The sequence below is a fragment of the Dreissena polymorpha genome, chromosome 1 (assembly GCF_020536995.1).
Source record: "Dreissena polymorpha isolate Duluth1 chromosome 1, UMN_Dpol_1.0, whole genome shotgun sequence".
Lineage (NCBI taxonomy): Eukaryota > Metazoa > Mollusca > Bivalvia > Myida > Dreissenidae > Dreissena > Dreissena polymorpha.
The window spans coordinates 100,151,721-100,172,093 of NC_068355.1; the positions used below are offsets into that span (position 1 = coordinate 100,151,721).

General features: G+C 34.6%; 1 protein-coding gene and 1 long non-coding RNA gene across 6 annotated transcripts in view; one reads left to right on the forward strand and one right to left on the reverse strand.

Moving 5' to 3' along the window:
- The window catches only part of LOC127842588 (protein saal1-like), a 36,333-nt gene extending 24,145 nt beyond the window's left edge, over positions 1-12,188 (reverse strand). Inside the window, exons 1-5 of one of the 3 annotated variants that reach the window (XM_052372166.1) lie at positions 12,099-12,188; positions 5,722-5,873; positions 5,205-5,306; positions 3,764-3,847; positions 2,695-2,774 (exon numbers count right to left, since the gene is read on the reverse strand). In XM_052372166.1, the coding sequence (XP_052228126.1) occupies positions 2,695-2,774; positions 3,764-3,847; positions 5,205-5,306; positions 5,722-5,873; positions 12,099-12,177 (497 nt within the window). In that variant the 5' untranslated portion in view covers positions 12,178-12,188. Of the gene's footprint in view, positions 1-2,694; positions 2,775-3,763; positions 3,848-5,204; positions 5,307-5,721; positions 5,874-10,022; positions 10,235-12,093 lie in introns of those variants that run through there. The other 2 variants (XM_052372175.1, XM_052372185.1) reach the window with 2 other exon arrangements.
- Positions 9,259-18,888, forward strand: LOC127842731 (uncharacterized). Of its 3 annotated transcripts, XR_008031856.1 has the most exons (5): positions 9,259-9,621; positions 14,514-14,712; positions 16,545-16,758; positions 17,273-18,222; positions 18,516-18,888. It is a non-coding gene; the product is annotated as an uncharacterized LOC127842731 (long non-coding RNA). The 3 variants fall into 3 exon arrangements; XR_008031855.1 differs by having other exon boundaries at positions 16,545-18,222; XR_008031857.1 differs by lacking the exon at positions 9,259-9,621 and adding an exon at positions 9,694-9,964 and having other exon boundaries at positions 16,545-18,222.
- Positions 18,889-20,373: the final 1,485 nt, after the last annotated feature.

Consider the following 20,373-nt stretch of genomic DNA (forward strand, 5'->3'; position numbering starts at 1 on the left):
ACTACCTAAATTAATTTATACACTAACAGTTCTCCCAAACCCACCAAAAGATATTATTAAAGATATACAATCAGAAATATTTAATTTCATATGGGACGGTAAACCTGATAAAATTAAGCGAACTCAGTTAATTCAATCTGTAGAAAATGGAGGTATCCAATTAACGGACATCTACTCATTCTTTAATGCAATCAAATGCAGCTGGGTTAAAAGATATCTAGATAATACCAATACAAGTAAATGGAAATTATTCTACCAGAAAATCCTAAAAAAATATGGTGACTCCTTACTTTTTGAATGTAACATCAGCAATACCATATTGCATGAAATTGCAAACGAAAACATATTTCTATCAAATGTTTTATCAGCATGGACTAATGTTACTCATAATCTAGAAACCCAAATCACCAGTAAAACTATTCTATGGAACAATAAAGACATAACTTCAAACAATAAGACTTTTTTCTATAAACATTGGTTTGAAAAAAACATTAAATATGTCGACCAATAGTACGATTACAGAATAAAAGACTTCTATTCTTTTGAGAATATATGTTATATATACGGAATACCTTCAGGCAATTTCCTAATGTATTACACATTAATTAAAAGCATACCCTTACATATTAAATCTACAATTAATACAAATAACACACCATGTACTCGAACATCATTCACGGAAAACATACTTGCAAAACAAAACAAAACAAACAAAATATTCTACAAACTACAAATTAAACACCCTGAAGAAAACTCCAAGATTCAAAATAAATGGCAAAGCATTCTTTGAGAACAAGAATTAAATTGGAAACAAATATTTATCATGCCATATAAAACAACTATAGATAGGACAATGAGAAACTTTCAATATAAATATGTCCACAGAATCATAGCTACAAATAAATACCTTTTTAAGTGCAACCTATCCAACACAAATTTATGTGATATATGCAGCGAACACATTGAAACAATAGAACACCTTTTCTGGGAGTGCAAACATATTCAAACTCTATGGAACCAGTTAACAACTTTTCTAGAGAAACAACAATTTAAATTAAAACTGTCTCTCTTAAATATCAGTTTCGGTGTGAATACTTTTAAAATACCAGAAATTAATAACACTGTGAATCACATTATCATATTAATGAAATTTTTTATAATTAGCTTCAAATACAAAAAACAAATACCTACTTTCAACTGTTTTATAAACTATTTAAAACTAAAGATCCAAATTGAAAAAGAAATAGCCCTCAACAACGATAAACTTCATATTTTTTAACAAAAATGGAAACGCATAAACTTTCATAACCCAGTCCAGTTGTCATCCACCTAACTCTACGCAACTCATCTATAGGATTGATTATTACATTTAAAAATAACAGCATACACCACATGCAACCAAAGCAAAAAAAACACATTATATCCTAGCATATCATGTATAATATGTGTTTGATATTATTACTGTTGTATTATACCACCTTTGTTTTTGCTTATGCACATATTTACATTGTATGTTTTATATTGAATAAAAAAAAAAAAAAAGTTTCATGAAGATTGGACAATTAATGTGGCCTCTAGAGTGTTAACAAGATTTTACTATAGCCATATAAAGCCATATAAGGAAAAATGCCCCGCCCCTTGGCAGCCATGTTTTTCAAGCAAAGGTTACCATTTTTGAACTTATCCAAGATATCAGTGGGATGAATCTTCTGCCCAAGTTTCATGAAGCTCCGAAAATAAATGTGGCCTCTAGAGTGTTAACTAGGTTTTACTAAAGTCATATAACATAAAATGCCCCGCCCCCTGGTGGCCATGTTTTTCAACCAACCAGCATCATTTTCACACTCGTCCAAGATATTTTTGGGATGAATCTTCTGACCAAGTTTTATGAAGATCAGACAATAACTGTGGCCTCTAGAGTGTTAACAAGACTTTACTATAGCCATATAAAGCCATATCAGGAAAAATGCCCCGCCCCCTGGCAGCCATGTTTTTCAAGCAAAGGTTACCATTTTTTAACTCATCCAAGATATCAGTGGGACAAATCTTCTGTCCAAGTTTCATGAAGATCGGAAAATAAATGTGGCCTCTAGAGTGTTAACAAGATTTTACTATAGCCATACATAGCCATATAAGGAAAAATGCCCCGCCCCTTGGCAGCCATGTTTTTCAAGCAAACGTAACCATTTTCAAACTCATCCAAGATATCAGTGGGACAAATCTTCTGACCAAATTTCATGAAGATTGGACAATGAATGTGGACTCTAGAGAGTTAACAAGGCAAATGTTGACGCCGCACAACAGACAACGGACGAGGACAAAAAGCGATCACAAAAGCTCACCATGAGCACGTTGTGCTCAGGTGAGCTAAAAAACACGTCAGGTTCCTTAAGCGATTAGGAAATTTTTCTGGAAAACTGTCATACTAGGAAAAATGTTCAAGGCGGTAACTTCACCAACATTCAATGGAAAGGAAAGATACTCAACCTGATCTGTAAGTCATGCAGGTAAACATGTACTCTGTCTCACATACCAAAAATCAGGTAATATCTTCAAGTGTATACGAAAAAAACTCAGGAAACATAATTCTGGACTCACTATCAGACTGACGCACGGACTAACAGCCAGACTTCTTTATGCCACCCTACCGAGGGTAAAAAAATCAATGCCTCAACTTTATAAACACCTACTCACATGAACTTGTGGTCCCCCGCCATCTTGCTACACACTTCCTGCTCACATGCCATGTTACCAAGAACACCAATACAGATCTCCTGCAACATGATCACACACACTGTTGAATCACATACAGTCATGCAGAAATTTTGTGCAATGGGGTGGGATACAAAGCTAAAATTATGACAAACAATGTTCTACATGGTCACATGCAAAATTTTGTTACAAACACACTGCAGTTCAATATACATATACAGATGAGTGAAGGACATTATCAAACAGCCAGTTTTTGAAATCAGATTGCCAAAAAAAATTGATTTTACTATGTAAATTTTCTAAACATTGCAAAATAGATGCTTTTCTGCAACTGTTTTATTTCTTAAGGGTAATATGCATGTTATCCATTTTTTCTGTACTTCCTGGTATTTTCCCCTGTTGACTTCTGCTAACTTCTGTTGATTGTAAGGCATAGTTATTAACACTCACATATAAATATCTACCAATTAATATGAGAGCAATCCTAGCATAATGATATGTATGATTCATTACACAAGTTCACCTTACAAACTTATAGAAGCTGTTTAATTGTTTGTTTTATTAATATTGAGAATTATCTGAAACCCTTAAGCCTGCCAAATAAAATCTTCCCTTTAACATTAATGTAAAGTTCAAGAAATACAAATGGAACACTACAATGTTTTCTATTAATTATTATGACTTTAGAGACTTTTGAGACACTACTTGACTTCAAAGTACACTTTGATATCGCCTTGTTAACAATCACATTTACGACTTTATATGGATCTAAATTGACTGAATTTGTTTATTTCAATTCATAGCATAACTCAAATAATAATAAAATTTGAATCAGAAGTTAGGTTAAAGTTTAATTCAACCTGTTTAATACAATCAATAGTCACATAATTCAAATGTATGGCTAAGAAACAAAGTATCAGCAAGTTGAATATAAGTTTGGGGAAATAACATATTTCCCATACAGGGATGGTAATTTTCAAGGGAGGTCACCTAGTTTTTGTAAAGGCCCATGGAATATGAAAAGAATAGCCTTTCTTATCTTTATAATTACAATAACTCTTGGAGCTTTGGATTTCTGTATTATTCCAGTCAATATCTCCAGGGCTTTGTATTCATCCAGGAAACGAGCCACCTCCTACAATATATATATACATATAGGATGTGACATATTATTTCAAACAATCAACTAATAATTCATTTTTTTAACAAAAGATGATGTAAAATATGCCCACCCCCCTTTAAAACATGCTCACAAACACACACATGACCTGTTGATTTTGAGGTCAACATGTCACTGGGTATTGAAACATGAACACTATCTTTTCCAGAGGCCGTTTCAATCATATATATTGTTATGCATTCTAATCATCCTTGAAAAAAGGAACATACATTTTGAGATAAAGCAATCAAAGGTCAGTAACAGAGTCATGAAATGATCTCTTTATATCTTAAATATCTTAAAAAATTTGACAACTTTGCTGGATGATGGAGGGCAAGCATGTTTTACATACAAAACAAATTATATAAACAATGCAACACTAAGTCTAACAATGTTGTTTTTATTCATTTCCTTTCCTGCTGGCGCAGCTGAGCTTTCACTTTCTGTGCATTTGATAACAACAGTTTGATAAAAATTTGCACTGTGTGCATGCAGTAGTTAGTAATCTTGTACTTAACATAAAATGTTGTCCCATTTCCTGTCTTCAAAGGCTGTTGGTAGAGTAACATCTTATGTTTGTTTCAAAATCTTTTTGTGTCTCACTGTTTGTCATTTGTTTTTTTGCCAAAATAAAGGACCACATGGTATAATAAAAACTTCCTCTCCTGCTGATGCAGTTAAAGTTTCACTAGATGTGCATCATTTGAAGTGTTTTGTTGTTGAAAATTTTGAGCAGAAATTCGGCCCTATTCAAAATATCAAAAGGTATATATTTTTCCCAAATGAATGTTTAATATTCCCCATTTAAGGTTTAAACAAATTTTCTTCTTTATTTTAACATTTAGATTATTTCCTTATCCATCTCTATAAGTTAAACAACTAGACTTTTTCCTTATCCAAAGGGCCCCATACCCATTCAAACAAGAAATGTGTTTGTCAGAAACACTATGTCCCCTTCTGCGCCACTTTGATTTAGTTTTTTTGACCTTTGACCTTGAAGGGTGACCTTGACTTTTAACCACTCAAAATGTGCAGCTCCATGAGATACACATGCATGCCAAATATGAAGTTGTTATCTTCAATATAGCAAAAGTAATTGCAAAATTTTAAAGTTGGCGCAAACAAACCAACAGACAGACCAACAGACAGGGCAAAAACAATATGTCCCCCACTATAGTGGTGGGGGACATAAAAATGGGGGAAAAAACTGATTTGAAAATTTACAGGAGCTGTGCATGCAAATTTATTCACAAATAAAGCAGTAAGCAGTAAATAATGTTTAAATTAATATAAAACTTAAAAGATGCTCTTGAATGCTGCTCCCAGTACTTACTGAATTCATTGACATGTCCCAGAGCTTGCAAAGTTCATTCTGTAACTCATCATCTATGTCTACCACCAGATCCGTATCAGTAGCATCCTCATTCTTAACCTCCTGTCATATATATATATATATATATTCAACAACATAACAACAATTGTCTTTATAAATTAAAATCTATTATTATTCAGTTGTTTGCAAGAAAAACTTTCCATTGACTGATTTACAAAATTAAATACTTTTTGCAAAAATTATCAGCATCCAAGATTAGTAACTCTATTGATAATAATCTGAATGTATTGTTTAATGTAATAATTTCCATACAAAGCTATTAAATACGATTTTCACTTAAATCATGTACAAATACTAATATTATGAATTAAGATGTGATTGTGTACCAAATTTAATACAAATATATGTTTTCTATAACCTCAATAACATTTAAATTTTACAAGCATCAGACTGTATAGCAAGTTGTTTTGAGGAGAATATTTCATTTGAGTTATTATAAAAAATCTTAATGGGTAACCTCAATAAGTTTAATGAGAGTGGTGAAGAGCCAGTGTTTGCTGAAGGCGGTGTCTCCGATGCATTCAGCATGCAGAAGTTCAGCTTGGTTGGCTAGCTCTGGGGGTGGCGACGGGTTCCTATCCGGTGAGGATTCAATGGAATCCATGTCAACTGAAAGATGAAATACAATGTCCATGTGTGTTGTACATTTAATATTGTGTAAGGACCAAATTAATTGGACCTATACCTCTCTTGAAGGCATGAGTTGGGAATTCATTTGGGTGTTCTAAATTTTTGTGACTTAAACAATAGCATGTCTATCCATAGGCCAGAATGAAAACATAAGACTTTGGAAGTGATAAAAAAATAAAGAAGAGAGCCTGAAAGGCCCAAAGTCACCCACATGAGACAAAAAGGAACTAACCTGTTCTTTGCAGCCCAATATAAAATGTGAACAAATTATCTGACCAAGTTTAATGAAGACTGACTATAAATGTGACTTTCAGAGTGTTAAGGCCAAAGAAAATAATATGTCTGTTTCGGGTGACCCGACCAACCCTAATTTTTACCGCCGACCCTAAAACAAAATTTCCCGCTCAGAGTACGAATTTTTTTAGAACAAAACAATGTTAAAGTGCGAAACTCATCAAGTTTGAAATTAACTGAGTACGAATTACTTTGATACAGTTATACTCGTTTTTTATCACGGATTACTTAATGTGTCCACATGCTTGTTAGCCGTGACAATTGAAAGCTGCCTACACCTTCAGAATGCTATAAAGAAGGTTGGGGCATATACAATGAATTGGACATATGAGGAACTGTTTGCCTCATATCACCCACAACCAGATAACAGGCTTCAAACTCTTGGTTCACCAAACATGAACAGAGATAATTGTTATGAGGTTTGTATCATAATTTTTCTTTGTTGAAATGATATATTTATTTTGTTTAAGGTATCATGATCTTTTTTAAACAAATTTTTCAGTAAAGTGCAACCGCGCGTTTGTAATATGAAGTCCCAACACTGATCCGACATTTTTTTAACCGTTCTAAGCCTTCAAACGTGCGGTTGCACTTTACAGAAAAAAAACTTATTTGTTTGAAAGATCAATTTTTTTCAGGATACATTTAGAAAACTCTTACAAATGAGCAGGCTCTCCACTTTATCCCATTAAAAATGGTGAAATATATTAACAGAGATCCTTAAAAATGTCAACTGGGTCGCGCTTTATTCTCCTAACACAGATAAAAAAAACGGGGAAAAAATTCTGAGGGGAAAGGGCCGTTTTTCTGCGGGTCACAAAGAAGGAACAGCTTTGATTGTGGTTCGAGTTGGTGAAAGGTAAAGAGTTCAATGAATGAGATCAAAGATTGCAAATGTCTTTTTCTGTGCAGTTCTTACAATGTAGCTGCATCACACGCAGTACGGGATGTTACGCGGAGTTTTTGCAGCTTATTTTACATTATTACATATTGCTGGTCATAGACCTACAGATACAAAACAGAAAACTAAAAGAAGAATGGAATTGAAATTAAAACATAATTTTTATGGGTCAACTGGCCACACGCTAAGTATCCGTACATATTTTAAATATATAAATTTATATGCGCGTTCTTCGAACAAACCTGTTAAATGAGCGTTTAAGTGGTTTGTCGGGCATTGCTTTTTATTCGATTATTAACAGTATCGAGAATCATCGCGCTCATGCTTAATACATAAGTCAATATGGTGGAATAATTTTTGTTAAATTAATCAAAAATAATATTTATTATGGTATTGTTGAAAACACATTAAGAATCTATGATTGACATACCATATTTATATCGCTGAATATCTTCATTTAACATATTTCTGGTCTAAGAAAATTCCAGTTAACCTATTTCACATGATATCGTCTATATTATATAACGATTATTTTACTGGCCGCAAACTGACCCTGATATCTTACGGGTTGGAATGCAATGCATTAATGTGAGGCCAGGCTTCCACTGCTGGAACGATGGCTTGTTTAAAACTTTATACTTTTACATGTTTAATGTTCAATTTCAAAAACAATTTAAAATGGTCTGGCCAAAAGGAATATCAGAATAGAGAAAAACAATACTTTTATGAACATAAATATACTAGTACACAGACAGGAATATGGAAGTAATTACTAAATATGAGAACATAGCCTTTAAGTACAAACGCTCTGGCGCTGGCAATCCTCTGAAAATAAAAGGAGGACGCCCAAACTGTATTGATGTCAAGAGTTGAGTGTAAAACTGTTCTATCTATCAAGCCTTTTCATAAGAGATAAAATTGTTTCATGCTGAACACGCAGTAAAACTGTTACAAAGACGGGGTCATGTTTTCAATGTTCTGGTGGTATGCTCAAATCTGCCAATGGAATAAATGAAGTGTATTCATTCTTGTCTAGCCGCGGGAAATTTTATTGGACACTTACAAAGGTCAGGTAAGGTCAAAAGTGACGTTAAACAGCTACGCCGAAAAAAAACAACCTGGCCATTGTCGAGTTCAAAATAGTTTTCAACAAAGCTATGCTATCATTTGTCAATAATGGAGGTGTGTGTCACTACACTAGGGCAATAGTGAATGGCAACTGTGAAAGGCATTGGTTGAATAGTTGGAAACCTGATTCTCCCAACAGATTGGAGTTAGAGAGATATATGTTAGTAATGAATAAAATTGTTTAATTATAATTGTATCTGATTGTATGAGATGTTTAAGTAAAATGTGAATTACTATCCATGATGCACACAGTTGCAATTTATTTTTGTGGTTGCCAGATGGATTCTAGAACATGTTTTTGCAAAAATTATGTTTGATGACAGCTTTATGGTAGACTTCTGTAAACAGGGATTGATTTATATATTTAGAATGATTTATTCTGCGTTGTTTAATACCAAGATTTTGCAAAGTGTTTGAAAATTGATGGAGTTGTGAGCTGCAGACATTGGCTGGTGTGTAGAAATCTGCATTTAAGGGTTGTAGTCACATTCCTTGTTATATTTTTTGACTAACTTTTTTGTTTAGATATTTTAAACAACAAATGGAGAATTTAGAGGGTTTTTGAAGGGGGTAGCACAGGGCCCTCAATCTATCAAATCTGCCGCCGAATTTCCGCGACAGTCCCCTGTCTGAAAAGTATAGTTTTTTTTCCCCCCAAAACTGATTTTTTTTCCCCTCAGAAAATGAAAAAAACAACAACAAAAATCACTGATTTATAGTTGAAAATTGACTCCAATATATCACGGTCCGTTATATTGCGTTTTCCAATATATCGCGAATCAGCTATGGCTCCCAAAAATCTGACCAGCATAATCCCCAAATAACATGTTTTAATCTGAGAATTTGCTTAGATAAAATCAGTTTCAATCTGGTATTTTACCCTATTTTTAATTTTCTGTTTAATCCGACATTCATAATCCAGTTTTGACCAGATTGTTTGCTTTCATTGTACATCACTTTAACACCTGTGTACTGCGATAAACAATAACCCCACATGCCAAACATCACAGGTCATTTAGGGTGTTACCATTCTCTCTTGAATTTGCTTTTATCTACCGAAACACACCACCCATGAAGGAGTATACAATTGTAACTGTAAATGTCACAAGTCATTACTGACCTATCTCAACAATCTTTGCGCGTATGATACAGTGTGAACAACTTGCTTTTAATTTAGAGGTAAAGATCCCTCAGTTTGTCCAGATGCACTACCCATGCTTTCCAGAGGAAAATGACGTCATTGTGTACATGGGTCTAATTTGTGCATGCTTTCTTGAACAATAAAACTTGGCAATTGTTTTTGGATTATAAGTTTAATTATACGCATTTGAAAATACTTACATGGAATAATGTTTTGTGTTAAACCAATGAATAACATATGGATATAACACATACTTAAATAAGGTAGGTAAATAGCGTGTTTTGAGATTGCCTATCTACGCTAATGCATACAAAAACATGCATGAATAACCTGACAAATTTAATTGCGCTGGATTTATCATGGTCGCGAGCTTTGGACCCCTTCAACCGCGATATATTGGAGTTGCAGTTAATACAAGTTTAAGACAAACTTTGCGCGCAACTGGACAAGCTTGTTTTAGGAACAAAAAGGACATAATGTTGGACTTTTAAATAAGATTATCCTCGAGAATCCTAACATCGTGGTAATAACGAAAGTTGGCCTCGCGCGACGTAACCTGTCAAGAGATCTTGGCGGTTCAACACTTAAATATAACATCTGTTATCGGTTAATGTTACTACAGTAGATAAAACAAAAAACATGCAGCAAATATTAAATAATTTACCTTTTCATTGCATACCCATTGCTCAGCGTCTCAGTCCCTGTGTATCCTAAGTTCGTGGTAAACCTTCCAGGTTAAAATTGATCAACTTCCGGTTTCAAAATGTTTTTTTTTTGCATTAGGCCAATCAAAACAATTGTTTATTGTAACTAATTAACTTTCATTTAGCTGAGAATTTTTGTTATGTGGGATTAACAAGTTCTAACTTTTGAACACTGAAAATAACAAAAACACTCAGTATCTATGTATGTCTCATTCAAACAGAATTTATTCCTCGGAACCAGGGGAGCAATGGATGCAGTTAAAGGGATCCCCAATCCTTACATAATATAATTAGTTGCGTTTACTTAAAGTAACATTACTACTCAAAATCAACGAAAATTTTGTACAATATTTTGAAAAAATAAAGCTAAACAATTAAAAATCATTGTTCTTTATGCCAGATGTGGTATGGTAGACTAGATGTTTGTTGATACAAAATGCTTGTTTTTATTATGGTTTTAACATGGTACCATTTAAGTGTTTATGTGTCGTATCAATAGATATAATCACAGGAAATTAACATGGAATTTATAATGAACACAAATAAAGAAAAACGAGCATTTTGTATCTACAAAAAATCTATGTAATCATACCACATCTAGCGTTGAAATTGTGGTTATTGCTATAAGGAACACTGATTGACTAGGTGTTAACTTTAATTTACGAAATACTTTATGAAATTTTCGTTGATTTTGAACGTTATAGAGACTTAAACTCATTTAACTCAATGCCATTTTATTGCAGACCATTGATAAAATGTAGAAAACAGCTAATATATCAAGTTTCTTTAACTGAAAGATAAAAATTGCTTGGCCTAAAATTTAAATACTAATTTGCAAACGCGGACCTGGAAAGGTCACGTCGTCTGCTCTGTAAAATAAACCCCAAAAAATGGGGGCGACACTTTGGGGCGTTATATCTGTCATTTTTCACGTGCTATGAACATGGAGAGGAGTTGCAGGGAGGATATAGTAGCTGAAATAATTCGCGTTCAGAATAAATCTGAACGCTGAAACTCCAGTCTGTAAAAACCATAACGAAAAATAAATACTATTGTGGGAATTACAGTATTTACAAGTGTATATATCTAAAATCTACCCGTTGTTTGACAAATATGAACTAAGATCACAAAAATTACCTGAATTTCATTCGAAATCATAGACATTGAACGATCATTTTCTCAAAGGCTACCATTTTGGCATTGTTGTTGTTCTTATTTCGTACCATAGCTATTTGGTACCTTTTACTTTTGGGGTATTTCGTTACTGTCGATTCTAATTTTTTGAGTTATAATAGTTATAATTATTCTTTTGCTTCTTCTTCTTCTTATGATTATTATTTCCAATTTCATTTCTTACTGTTTTGTGCATATTGCACACTTTTTTGTTCGAACTCAGTTACAAACATAGTTGAATTTAACCTCCACCAAGGGAGATAACATGAACCTTTACTATACAAGGATTTATATTGGATGAAACAAACGTGAAATATAGTTTATTAACAGGTAAATTTCGATATATTTTGCTCAATATATACTATTTAGGCAACGTTCTTTCATAATAGTCACAAATATGTGTGTATTAAAATGCAGGAGTGATGCGGCCGAAATTCGTGTCGGAGCTCACCCTATTAAAAAGATAGAGTGGACTATTGACGCCAAGAGTCTGCCAAAGCAAAAATCATCAAAAGACTCTAAGGCGGCAATTTATAGATCTATTGACTAGGGGGATAGCAACTATAATGCCTGTGCTAGACAATAGCTTTTACTGTGACAGCTCAATTTACGTACGAAAGCATCAATCCAATGCTGTTATTGTTTTCACGTTTTACATATAACGAACTTTTAACACAATTACCAAACTTTGGTCGAAAGTTTGCATGTAAAAATAACAATTGATTGATGTGGTCGCGAAATTATGTGACCAATCATGCAAGTGGCAGTTCTCAACGAAGACATGCAATGACAAGTTACGATGAAGTATGCATTGAATACGAGCATTTTTTATTTGAACTTTAGTAAGAATTGTAATACAATACATGTTTTGATGAAAATTCCAATCAAACTAGCGAACTGCAATGGACTTTCACAGTTTATTTTGGACGACACCGTCTTCATTAACGACTCAAATTAACTACATCGACATTATAACCATTAGCAGGTGTATCCGTAGTATTTATTCACTCTCGAAATATATCGTATGTTAATATCTGATTTACATGCAGTTTTCTTTCAACAAATTTAAATCACACTTTCATTGCCGCGTCATGCGAAAATGGGTCTTGTGCGTTTCGGACAGCGCATCTTAAGCCCAACCCGTGCATGGGTCGCCCCTGTGCATTTGAGCTGTCTGGTCAGAGGCGTTGCTGTTCGCTATAAAATCACCCATTGTGTTATGGTCTCATTATGTTTCTCCTGACCAGACTGAGAGATGTGCAGGCTGAGTGGGATATACATATGATGGGCGCATATGGAATAAGACCCATTTCCGCATGACCAGGGTCATTAAAAATCTCATCGCGAATTGTAAACGGCACATTTTTAGCACAATGCTTTTCGATACAAAATTGTATTCAAAATAGCAAACTTGGAAATAAGGGCAGTCTTTCCTATTATTTATTCCTGGACAATTTTGTGAACGAGTACTGACCCTGAAATTCTGTGAGATGGATTTTAACGCATAATTGTAACTGAACCACAATTCGTGTCATTTGAACATACAGAGAGTAGTCCGGAATTCCTTACACTGAATAGTGATACATCCTTTGCGCTGAGCACAGACACAGTGATGTAGCCAAAGTTCAGAGGATTTATCTCGAATCAGCCTATGAAATATTCGAATATATTCACGCATGTCTGCTGGCGTTATGTAATAGTCATTTAAGGTGAAAAGCTGGGTAAAACAGCTACACCGAAAAGCGCATCAGTGCTCTAGGCCCATGTTTAGGTCAGAGTTGTTTTTATTTCCATCTATTATGTTATTCTATATTTTGAATTTGTATGGTGTCAAAAATCAAACGTTTATTTAATATGATGATGATTGCAAATTGTCTTTATATCCAGTTCTCATCACCATTTTCATCATACTTACTATGCTTTCTGAACGTCAAAAAAGGGCCATTTTGTTGTTATGTTATCTAAGTTATTTCTATAAAATAAATAGGATGGTAAAATGTGCATACACATACTCGACCCGGGCGTTAAAACACACTCTTTATAAATTTGAATGGCTTGTGTTGATAACAAACTTGCGATTATTTTTTACAAATGAATTGCGTCTTGAATTATGCAATAGCGAACAACATCAGTGCCTTCAGCGCTTTGGTTGCTTCAACGTTTACGTTCAAGAAAAAAAGTTTCAAAACTATGAAGCTGCTAACGCAAACGAAAAAAATCTAGTACACGATACTGAGAGGCAATTTATGTTATTGATAAATTAGTCGTGCTGTGAGCACACAATTTCGACATCTTGAACAATTGAATGAGAACAATGTGCAATACTATGCATTTTGCGTGATAACAACTAAGACATTTGTGTTTTTTAAACAAATATATACCACCGCAATATTGACTTAAACCGTTGCATACTGAAGTGCAACAATTTTCATTTGTATATGGTGCCGACTATATCCATTAAACCCTGTCATCACTCGACACACGCAATGCTCATGTTCCTACAAACTAAACTAAAGTACACCAGGACAATACATTTACAAGAGTAATGCTATCTTTTGGAAGGGAACAGTTGCTTATAAATTTGGATTTCTATGTAAAATGGGCAAATGTCTGCATTTCAAAGAAATGTGATCATTATAACGGAGACACACTGTTGTTTCCTTATTCGGATGTTGATAATAATAGTGACACTGTTTTAGTCATATTCAGGATTTGTGTTTTACATATTGGTCTTTACTGTAAAACCAATTGGTCGCTAGTTTTCAATAAATGGCATGCGTCAGTTGCCTCGTTACGACTCTAGCATAGCATACGTCTTTGATCCTAAATAAAGAAGTTGAGAAGCATTTATTGCGTTGTGGTGTCGTTGTATAATCAGGATACCAGACTATCCATGCGCTGCCTCAGAAATTGTTAACTGGTTTGCCTTAAATAAGTTTCGTATATTTGTTGTGCTTCCGTCGTGTTTTTTTAAGAGGATGCCTTATTGTTGTAAAAAAAACATATCAACACTACGCGTTTATTTTAAACGCATAAGTTCGTGAATGTACACTTGGAAGATATCACTTAGAAAGAAACTCATGTGAATGCCAGTCGATGTTGATTTTAAAGAAAGTTACAAATATCAGTATCAAACAAACGCTCCACACAAACTCGGTCATTACCTTTAGAAAGCCAATGCAAGTCGTTGGGGGGGGGGGGGGGAATTTAAATCAAATTCAACGCAGTCCTACACATTTAAACAACCCATGCATTAATTATTGTTTGTATGATTTCAGTGTGCGAGTATAGCGGCAAGTGGTACGAAGCCGGCGACGGTTTCCCGGATGATGACGGCTGTAACACGTGTAACTGCCAAAGGGGCAGTGCAGTGGCGTGCACCCTCATGTTATGTTTAGGCACCCCCATCCCGGAAAATGTGAAATGATGATCACGCCCGCGTATTGGTTATCATCCGATAGATGCACAACACAAACCGTTGAGTGTATTCAGTTGATAGCCATATGATTATTCCAGCAATATATGTCGTCTGCAATATATGGAGGCGTATATGGTACACCCCAATAATATGGTCATGCCGGATTAGTTTATATCGACTTACTGTGAAATAACATGGTATGTCGTCATATTTTTGTAGGTTTTTCCCTCTTAATGTTACTCGCCATTAAGTTCAACTCTCGACGTAAATGTTTCCGGCTTTTCCCGAAAAAAGTACTAGTATTTGGTCGATATGATCTAAGCAACCTAATTTTGGGCGTCATGCTCTTGTGAATCTCTTGTGACTTGGCATCATAGTTTTAGTCGACACGATGAGTTATTTTTTACGCCATGACACCCTTTTCATATCATGCTGCCATAGAATGTTGACATCATCATAGCATCAGGGTGTACCATATACGCTTCCATAGAAATAAACTGAAAGACAAAATACATGTTGTTATTTAAAGTTCTTATTTACTGGCATTTAATTTCGAACTGATAACTGTTTTCTTTATATGTTTTCTGACGGTTTCATCGGACCACACTTCAGCTTTATATTCAGTTCATCGTGTCTATTCGTCCGTCCATCCATTGTCCGTCTGGATATAATTCGGTTCGCAAAATTAGTTCAGACGACTTTGGAGCATTTTCTGAAGATATGTGGATTATACTCCATATACTAGGGCAATATTTGAATTAAGGAAACCATTTTATCCCATTACATTGAAAGTTTAATCTATGTTACTAAAACAATAAATCAAAACTCTTTTATTTTTTTATTTTTTAACAGAACAGAAAGTTTATTCGTATAACTTGAACATTTACAGTTCATCGTTACATATACAAAACTGACAATATATAAGCAATAAGCACATGCATAGTAATGCGAAAGTGACCAAACTAGTACATAAAAAGGTGTTAAAATGCACTAAGGCCATCGAATTACTCAACGTTTGCATTCAATGTATCAGTTCTCATTTTAAAAGCATTTTTACAAAATATCGCGAGTTTATTTAGGACTTTGGTTTTATTATTTGTTAACAAAAGAATAAATTTATGCATACTAGGTCGGTTATAATAGGATTTGTCAATATAAATTTTTCTTATATCTGTATAAAGGGGACATACAATTACAATATGGTATACGTCTTCAATATCATTTGAGTAACATATATTACATTTGCGTTCGTTTTTAGGAATATTTGTATGTCTCCCAGATTCAATTTTTATCAAGTGGGACGAAAGTCTTAATTTTGATATGTATTTTCTTAAATTAAAGTTTTGGATTATGTTAAGGTAATCAGATAGTTCAAATCGATGTTTCAATTCTTTGTATAAAGTTAATGAACTTTTAACGTTTAAATTATTTAGCCACAAACCTATGTACATATCAATTAGTCTATTTTAAGATATAGGAATAAATACATTTGCATTTACTGATTCTGGGTACATCCAAACATCTACAAAACCAGTGTTTTGAAGTAAGTCTTGTACTTTGGTAATCCAATTGTTACATCGTATTATATTTTCAGCACCATTTCTCATATAACATAGTGTAATATATAATATACAATTAGTTTGTTTAACAGTATACGATTTTATTAAATATTTTATAATTCGTACATAGCGATTTATAAATAATGGGTATCGCCCTAGTTCCCCGTACACAGCTGAATTAGCGGTACTCATTTTGACACCAAGTATTTGTTTCAAAAATCTTCTGTGAACTCTTTCAATATCATCAGTATTTACAAACCCCCAAACCTCACACGCATAACACAGTATTGAAGTAACATAATAATCGAACAAATTTAACATTATTTTAACAGGAAAATGCATGTCTTTGGTGATTGCAAAAAACGACCCCATAGCCTTAAAACGTCGCACTGGTTCCCGGGGCAGGATATAAGCCGTCTTTGCAAGAATAGATCGCACACGAGCCAGCAGTAAGCGGGTCGGTTAATGTGATTCGTGTTAGGTGAAGTCGAGGCGTCATCTGTGACGGTAGCGGATCTTGGTCAAAGGCGCCTTCATGCAAAAAACGTAAGATATCTTCATGTTTATAATATATATTTTAATATTTAAAATATGTGTTTTTAATTGTAACTTAACATGGTCTTCAATGCAATGCCTTAAGCGGAGTGTCGACAATGGAAGTATGAGTGCTCGTGGACCTCTCACCCCTGGATACACAGTTATAGTTACATGTAACAATGGTTTCCTACCGCTAGGAAACAACTCCTTTACGTGCGCTGCTGACGGGTCCTGGACCGGAACTCCTGCTTGTGCGCGCCGTTAGTTGATTAAGAATGCTTTGTATGCAGTATCCATTTAGGAAAGATATTCGAAGATGTGTTTAAATTGCTTAGAATTCCGATACATTTAAGAAACGTTATGGGAGTTCATACATGTCGAGATAGGATAAAGAATTCAATGTTAATAACACAAAACGAGTTATTCTCGCAACCTCTTTACATTCGATTTCAGTTAATAGTTTGACACATACTTAATCAAAAGTAGCCGACAGGTTAATTTTTAAAGTCGCTCAAATATTCAGAGTGCGAACCGATACAGCAAGTGGTAAACGGCTTGATGGACACGTACATCGAAACTCTGGTGGTTGTAGCGGATCCGTGGTCTAGTGGTAACACACTGGCTTCACAATCCAGAGATCGCTGGTTCGATCCCCCGCTGCACCTTACCTACTAACTCGTCTTTCGCATGAGACGTTAAACCGAGGTGCAGTGTACTAGGTGCTATACACCGGGCACTAAAAGACCCAGGGTCACCTCTGGAAAGGGGTGTCTCCTGTATCTTGCACAATCCCCCGTAACGAACTAACACGTCTTTCTGGGGGCGATGGCCATATGGGAGACAATCCCGGTGCACTCGATAAAAAATAATAAAGAAGAAAGAAACTCTGGTGACCGGCGCAGTGGTGACGTTTTCGTGTGTCCTGGGATTCGCTCCATTGAGGAACAACTTCCTCCGATGTGACTCGAGCGGATCTTGGTTCGGAACGCCTGTGTGCCAAACAGGTTATATTCGTATTTAAATATTATTTGCGTTTGTTTTGTTTTTAAATGAATCGACGAAAAACTTTTTGTAATGTCACTACCGCTTGCCATCAAGTATTATATCCGAATAGAGTCCTATTATACAACACACGATCCGTCAGACTTTTTGTCGTTCATGTTATTTGTATCTGTTTATAATATAACTTCTTTGTGAAAAAATCTGTCCCTTATGTTTGATTATGCATGAATAATACAAAGATATATATTTTGTTGTTTTGTTTTTTGTCATTGTTTTTACTTATAGTATGCCTGGTATCCAATCTTCTCACTGTTGCAAATGCTCAACGTCAGGCAGTTACTGACCCGCTTACTGTCGGCATGGTGTTGACCTATACATGCAGCAGTGGGTACTCTCCTGCCGCAGGAACCAATTCGATATTTACTTGTGACCGAAACGGGCAATGGACTGGGAACGCGGCTTGTTTACCACGTAAAATTTATTATTGACATATATAATTAGCTTTTAAAGAACATGCATATCGATTTCTCCGACAAGCATTGTGTAGATATTTTTGAAATTGTGTTGAGGTTTTCACTTAAGCAGAAGTTAATAAAAGACCCTGATATAATTCTTCTTTTTTCTAATTCTTATTCTTCTGCATCTATTTAATTCTCGAAATTCTCGTTCAGTAAATGTTAGTTTATTTTATAGAAATAGGATATATGAACGCATATGGTTGTTTTTCATTTTCGTTGTTGTTTTGTGTGTTTTTTTATTTACAGTTTGTCTGGTATCCAATCTTCCTACTGTTGTCAACGCTCAACGATGACAGGAATATGTTACCACGGCCCCCGTGGGGAAAAACGTTTGACTGTCGGTACGGAAGCTCGACGGTACATGTGGAGGATTTCCACCTAAAAATTAATTGTTATTTCAGTGACAATATGATACATGCTAATTACACTATTCGTTATATTGTTATACATGGGTGATTCTGAACTTCATACATTTGAATGTTTTAACATACAGTAACGTTTAACAAACACGTAAACGGTACGTTATTGAGTATCTTACATGGACCTGTGTTCCTTGAAATACTGATTGTATTAATACATGGAAACTTGTGCACGATTAAAAGGACACTTGCAAGTCTAATGTTTTCTAGCTATATGATACAGGGGTCATGCGGGATACATATGCATAATGCATTTGGATAATGTACGAATAGAGCATTGAAAAGGACAGAGATAAAAACGTCATTTTTGATAAAAAAGTCAAGGTATGCGTTCAAGCTTTTGTGAGATAATATTTAATTTGGACGAATGATTTGGATAAATTTGAAAGAGAAGGTATATCTGATAGGCAAATCTGACTTACGACATGTATTTAATTTATCGAAGGATCCAGGTTTTAGTTTAGAACTATTTCTAGCTTTATAGAAACCACACTTTTTGCATGAAGAAAACAACAACAAAAAACAACGAAACGTGTGTGTTTCTCATGTGGCCGTCAATCAAAATAGCAAAAAACATCATCCTAGCATGGTTACTTTGTGACACATCACAGGATCAATATTTCGTTTTCAATATTGCCGTAACCATAGCAGCCACAATTTCGTTTAACGAAAAATACAAAACTCTGAAAGAAAGCTAATATTTAACTTATGTTCCTCTTACCATAAACGGGGTTTCATTAGCCTAGCTGAAATTCTTTTTGAGTTATTGCAAGATCCAGATTTGTGTTGACAAACTAAAAAATGAACAAACGAAAAAACCGGTACGCATAAAACGCCAATGCCGTGTATATTTTTAATATCGCCATCATCCCAAGTACAAAGTTTCATTAATCTACCTCACGATATATTGAGTTATTGCACGATCCAAAGTTTAGTTTTTATTTATTTCTTCAACCATAGTATCTTTAACCATAGCAACAACAGTATATACCTGACAAAAAAACTTCAACAACGGATTAATTTCCCATCTGGTCCTCTATCATCATCCATATTTTTATCTACTAAGCTTGAGTACTGTTTAAGTTTTCTTGGAATCCAGATTGTAATCTTTAACTCCTCCTTTACCGTGGCAAACACATTTTGTTCGACAAAAACATATTCCTCATATTATTCTCTTTCCGCATACCAATTTTCATCAACGAAGCTTAACCCATTTATGCCTAGTGGACTCTCCCATCCTTCTAAATAAGATCAATTTATTTCCAAAATTAGGGATGTCTAGTTTATTTATTTCTATATTTAGATTATTTCTTACAGAAATTCCTTTAAGCTAACAGCGCAGACTCTGATGAGACACCTCATCATGCGGCGTCTTATCTGGGTCTACCCTGTTTGCCAAGGCCTTTTTTTCTAGACACTAGGCATAAATGGGTTAAGATTTGGACGGACAGACGGGCGCGCGGAAAAAGGGACACACGAACAAATCGTGGATAAACCAATATTTCCTCCTGTTACTGGATATATATATATTATTACATGGTATACGTATTTCATGTTTCCGAACTATACAAGTTATCAACAAGAAAAGCAACTTACACTTGGTGCAGGTTTCGTCATCGTCTAGGGGGAAGTCCACTTTTCCATCACAAACTTGGGCAGTGTTTATTATCCTTGGCCTAGGTGGC